This window comes from Dendropsophus ebraccatus, chromosome 8 (assembly GCF_027789765.1).
Source record: "Dendropsophus ebraccatus isolate aDenEbr1 chromosome 8, aDenEbr1.pat, whole genome shotgun sequence".
Classification (NCBI taxonomy): Eukaryota; Metazoa; Chordata; class Amphibia; order Anura; family Hylidae; genus Dendropsophus; species Dendropsophus ebraccatus.
In genome coordinates this window covers 81,566,057-81,572,056 of record NC_091461.1, presented here as the reverse complement: position 1 = coordinate 81,572,056, position 6,000 = coordinate 81,566,057, and the positions used below count along the sequence as shown (strand labels likewise).

Sequence of the window (6,000 nt, the reverse complement as noted above, 5' to 3'; positions counted from 1 at the left end):
AATCCCAACTAGGGAGAGAGAGCGGAGAGTGGGCGGTGACTGAGGTGGGAGAGAGACAGACAGTGCAGTGAAGTGAGGCATGCTGGGAGTTGTAGGCACTGACAAGGATTCATAAAGGGATGTAAAAGCAGCAATCAGCTAGAATCAGGGGGCAGGGGGCACTGTCAGCAGCCAGACTAGGTATAAACTGGACAGAAGGGAAGCCACTAAGGATTCCTCAATGTGTGAATAGGTTTTATTTTTCAGGGGGGTGGGTGGAATTCTTCTTAAGTCCGTATTACACAGGGCGACTAGAGGAGCAAGCTAGCACTGTCAGCGCTTGTTTGCTCCTCGCTGCCACTACTATTACACGCGTCAGCAGCAAGCGGGGGGGGGGGGGGGGGGCTGCCCGGGTGATCGCTAGATAGTCTAGGCAGCCCATAGCAGATAGCCACTGTCTGCTGCCGTTGCTCCTGTTCCACAGGTTGACGGCAGGAGATCGCTGCTATCATAGTTGTTTGTCTTTCAACAACGTCGTTCATGTTAGCTAATTGTTGCCTTCTATTACACAACACGATTATTGGCCGTAACTGCCGTTATCGGACAAATACAGCCGATAATCGTTTTGTGTAATGGGGCCTTTAGATGCAGACTGTGAAGGCAATCTGGTCTTTATAGATAGCCTTACGGACAGGTACACTTTTATAATAGAGGGAGATAGTATTAGGTTTTCTTTAAAGCTCCTGAAAAGCAGTAGTCAGGAATACATTGTAAGGGTGCGTTCAGACTACGGAATCCGTGCGGATAAATTCCGCCGAATTCCGTAGTTCGTACCCATTCACGGCTGCACGCCTTATTGCCGACTCCATAGACACCATTCTATGGGCCGGCCGATTCCACTATCCGCAGAAAGAATTGACGTGTCAATTCTTTCGGCGGAATCCGCCCGTGCATAGAATGGTGTCTGTGACAGGGGCGGAGAGGCGTGCGGCCGCGAGCGCGTACAGGCAACGAATTCCGCCGGAATTTATTTGCGCAAATTCCATAGTCTCAACGCACCCTAACTCCCATCCCCTCTGCAGTCCCTAGCAGGTTTAGGCATGCGAAGGTGTCGGTAAGGAGGTGTTACAGCTTGCTGCTCTGGAAAACTGTGTGAACAGAGCCTTGGGGTACAAACACACACACCGTATATGCAGCAGATCTGCAGCAGATTTGATGGTGCAGATATGATGCTGTGTATAGTTATTTAGATCTAATCTGCTGGTATCGCAGCAGTAAATACGCTGCGTATACGGTGTGTTTGTACCCTTATGGTGCGTTCACACCTACAGGATCTGCAGCTGATTTTCTGCAGCAGATTTCAGTTAAATAACTGAACACAGCATCAGATTTGATGCTGTGTTCAGTTATTTAACTGAAATCTGCTGCAGAAAATCAGCTGCAGATCCTGTAGGTGTGAACGCACCCTTAAAGTGTAACTATAATTTTAACAAACTTGTGGCATGCCAGAAGTTTGTATCTGTGGAGGGCCAGGTGTGGAAATCCCCATCAACCGCTAGACTGAAGGAGGAGAAGTGTGTGCTGTGCCCCATCATTCCTCCCCCTTGATTTCTGCTATAACAAGGAGACTGCAGAGTTGTGATGGAAGTCCGTGGGACCTCCAGTGTATGGTATCACAGTTGCTGTTTAGAGTGGAGATAAAGGGGCACATTTTCTGTGTACTTCTGCCTGTTTCTTCCCCACCGCCATGTGATGTTGCAACATTGCGCAGCTGTCGGGCAAGCCAGGTGGACATGGTTTGGTAGAAATATAGCTTTAGGGTTATGTTAAACTCTGCAGCATGTCAATTTATGTTGTAGATGTCCTCAGTGGGTAAGAGCAAATCCACAACTGTTAAAATGGCTGGGGGTCCCAAATGTGGTCCATAAATAGATTCCAGGGGAACTATGTCTGGTCAAAGACCATAGTCAGCTGACGAGTGAATGCTCGCTCCTTGGACAATCATTGTCTTTATTACACGGGGCCATATCTGTCTAATTCAGGAGATAATCAATCAGGGTCATAGGACAGTAAGTAATCCATTTATTGTTTGTGTTTACTCTTTCCCTTTCTACTTTAAAACATTTTGAGGAGGAAGCCTCAATTGAGCTGTAAGTTCAGTGCTCTTCTCGTACAGCGAGCGGGAGTGTGTGTGTGGTGTTGGAAGCTGCGGGAGGAGCTGCCCAGATGATCCTTAGATCGTCCATGCTGCCCTTTGAAATCGAGGCCATTTTAACATCTTGAGCCATAACCAGCTGACATTGTGCATATCTGCTGATCGTAGTCTTTCACCATGTGCTGTTACACCAAATAATTATCTGCCAGAACGGCTGATAATCAGCAAAGTACGGCTGATAAATGTTTGGTGTAATAGACCTTTAGAGTACTCTCAATTTACTAGTATTCACAAGTTTTTATATTAAATGTAATGTATGGTTTTGAGGGTTTAAAATTTTTGTTTTCAGTTTTAACTAATATAACTAAAACATCTCTCCTGCAGAACGGGCGAGTTATTCACTCCACAGAGGGACAAAGAAAGAAATATCCAGATATAAACTCTACACAGGTAAGATTAACTAGTTGAGAAAAGTAGGGTATCATCACTTCTTCCAGGTATACAAATATGAATTTTATGTAAAACTGCTTGTCTGAATGCCTCCAATATAGGATCAACAGCAGTTTGTGTACTCGCCAGTCAGGATGGAGGGCCATGGTCTTCCTGCTGATGAAAATTATGTCTTGGATGATGAACCCTCCTACTTGTCCTACAGTATGTCTGAAGAGCCCCGTCACACAGAAATCCCAGTAAGTGTAATATTTTAAGAAGGCTTCTTAAAGTAATTTGGGATCACCACCACTGTTCCCCCAACCGATAATGACTGGGAAAAGAGTAGTCTAATTTTTTATTTCACACAACCTTATTATACATGAGATAAGCCACCTGTTCTGCTGTAAAGCACTCCATTACCTCCATCTGGTGGCTGTCCCGAAAGATACTTCAGAGACCAGACTGTGGCGGGTGCATGCTGCAACCATTGCATTTGGTGCAAAACCACACCTGCATGCAATGCCTAATGTCTGGTAACATGGGGCAGCTTTTGCAACATGCACCTGGGCCCCCACTCGTCTTGGAAGATACCTTCCACAGTGCCAACTGGGCACTACTCCCCCCCCCCCCCCCCCCCCTCCCTTTTCTTACAAAACTTAATAATGATTTTTCTTTCTTTTTCTTTCTTTCTTTCTTTCTTTCTTTCTTTCTTTCTTTCTTTCTTTCTTTCTTTTTCTTTCTTTCTTTTTCTTTCTTTCTTTCTTTCTTTTTTTCTTTCTTTCTTTTTTTCTTTCTTTCTTTTTCTTTCTTTCTTTCTTTCTTTCTTTTTTTCTCTTTTCTTTCTTTTCTTTCTTTCTTTCTTTTTTTCTCTTTTCTTTCTTTTCTTTCTTCTCTTTCTTTCTTTTTTTCTCTTTTCTTTCTTTTCTTTCTTTCTTTGTTTCTTTTTCTTTCTTTCTTTCTTTCTTTCTTTTTCTTTCTTTCTTTGTTTCTTTTTCTTTCTTTCTTTTTCTTTCTTTCTTTGTTTCTTTTTCTTTCTTTCTTTCTTTCTTTCTTTCTTTCTTTTTCTTTCTTTCTTTGTTTCTTTTTCTTTCTTTCTTTGTTTCTTTTTCTTTCTTTCTTTGTTTCTTTTTCTTTCTTTCTTTGTTTCTTTTTCTTTCTTTCTTTCTCTTTCTTTCTTTCTTTCTTTCTTTCTTTCTTTCTTTCTCTTTCTTTCTTTCTTTTTCTTTCTTTTTCTTTCTTTTTCTTTCTTTTTCTTTCTTTTTCTTTCTTTTTCTTTCTTTCTTTCTTTCTTTCTTTCTTTCTTTCTTTTTCTTTCTTTCTTTTTCTTTCTTTCTTTCTTTCTTTCTTTCTTTCTTTCTTTCTTTCTTTCTTTTTCTTTCTTTCTTTCTTTCTTTCTTTCTTTTTTTCTTTCTTTCTTTCTTTCTTTCTTTCTTTCTTTCTTTCTTTCTTTTTCTTTCTTTCTTTCTTTCTTTCTTTCTTTCTTTCTTTCTTTTTCTTTCTTTCTTTCTTTTTCTTTCTTTCTTTCTTTTTCTTTCTTTCTCTAGGTAAAGCCCTCCGTTGGATATTCCCAAACTTTAGATCGCCCCTATCGGGATGTAGTTGGAGGTGGTGGAGCCTACACCACAGTTCCACGCAATTATCATTTCCGTGGACCTGGAACAGAGCCAGTGCAAATGATTCCACCCCCTCAGCATCCAGGCTACAGCAGTCTGTCTAGGCCTAATAATCGCTACCGTACTGTGGAACCTTATAGGGGTCCTGGCTATGGACCACAGCCTCAGGTCAGGGGGGCTGGCTTTGGAGGTAGCCAGTCTGATCTGCTGACTGCCAGGTATGGTTCTGAAGATGCTTATGGACTGGAAGAAGATCGTAGAAGTCTTGGTGGTTATGTTGATGGCCCAGACTATTCTACCACTGGTAGGAGAACTGCCAATGGAGGAGATCCACGACTGCGAATTAGGTGAGAAAAATGGTTTGGTTAGCACAAATTTTCATCAAAATGCTAGGGTTTTAAAAGGGAATCTGTTGCAATCAGCTGCAATTCACATTCCAAACTGCTGACTGTTAGCTGTTTGGGCCAAGAGACACATGGTACCTTTCATGTATATGTGCTGCAATAACATAGAAAATACTTTTTTTTCTGTAGTAAAAGGTCAGAGGTTTTCCCGAGCTGCTGAAGTGCAACAAGCTGTAACACCACCTCCAGTATTTTATTTTATGGCTTTGAAAAAAAATGTAGTATTTTATTTGACTTTATTTTTTTTCAAAGCCACTTTAAACACATTTAGGCTTCATTTTATTTAAGGTTTTATTACCATCCTTATGATGTTTTTATTTTTTTGCCTATGGGACTGTGTGAGGTGGTGTTTTTTTATGCCATGATCTAAATTTCTATCACTAGCTTTCATGCATATATGTGACTTTTTGATCACTTTCTTTTATAACTTTTTTTATTTTTTATCTCTATTGTTTAACCTCTTAAGGACATATGACGTACCGATACGTCATATGTCCGCACATGCACTTCAAAGCGGGGCCGCGCGGCGGCCCCGCTTTGAAGTGCCGCGATCCCGGGTGCCGCGAGTAGCCCGGGACCGCCGCTATTAGCGGGCACGGTCTGATCGCCGTGCCCGCTAATTAGCTAATCGGAGGCAGCTGTCAAAGTTGACAGCTGCCTCCGATTACCGGAGGCAACGTTTCCCTGGGGTCTAGTGGGGGAGATCGCTCCTCCGGGACCTTGTCCCGGAGGAGCGATCTCCGTTACTGATGCCGGCCGGGGACGCGTCCAAGATGGCGCCGTCCTCGGCTCGGCACTCGTTCGTTTTCGGCTGCAGCAGCCGAAAGCAAACGAGTGCCGATCTCATGGATCTCTGCAGCATATCTGTGCTGCAGAGATCTCAATGAGAGATCACAGTGTATATACTAGAAGTCCCCCAGGGGGGCTTCTAGTATATGTGTAAAAAAATAAAATAAAGTGTTGTTAATAGTAAAAAGCCCCCTCCCCTAATAAAAGTCTGAATCACCCCCCTTTTCCCAGATTTTAAATAAAAGTAAACAAATAAATAAATAAACATGTTTGGTATCGCCGCGTGCGTAATCGCCCGAACTATTAATTAATCACATTCCTGATCTCGTACGGTAAACGGCGTCAGCGCAAAAAAATCCCAAAGTGCAAAATTGCGCATTTTTGGTCGCATCAAATCCAGAAAAAATGTAATAAAAAGCGATCAAAAAGACGTATATGGGCAATCAAGGTACCGATAGAAAGATCACATCATGGCGCAAAAAATGACACCTCGCACAGCCCCATAGACCAAAGGATAAAAGCGCTATAAGCCTGGGAATGGAGCGATTTTAAGGAACATATATTGGTTAACAACGGTTTGAATTTTTTACAGGCCATCAGATACAATATAAGTTATACATGTTATATA

At 42.2% G+C, this 6,000-nt stretch overlaps 1 protein-coding gene across 4 annotated transcripts in view; it reads left to right on the top strand.

Annotated features, from left to right (window-relative positions):
- Positions 1 to 6,000, top strand: part of LOC138799491 (catenin delta-1-like) — a 134,338-nt gene that overhangs the window by 48,767 nt on the left and 79,571 nt on the right. For all 4 annotated transcript variants that reach the window (XM_069980761.1, XM_069980760.1, XM_069980759.1 and 1 more), the window contains 3 exons: positions 2,519 to 2,584; positions 2,686 to 2,823; positions 4,111 to 4,526. In XM_069980761.1, coding sequence (XP_069836862.1) covers positions 2,719 to 2,823; positions 4,111 to 4,526 — 521 coding nt within the window. In that variant the 5' untranslated portion in view covers positions 2,519 to 2,584; positions 2,686 to 2,718. The remainder of the gene's footprint in view (positions 1 to 2,518; positions 2,585 to 2,685; positions 2,824 to 4,110; positions 4,527 to 6,000) is intronic.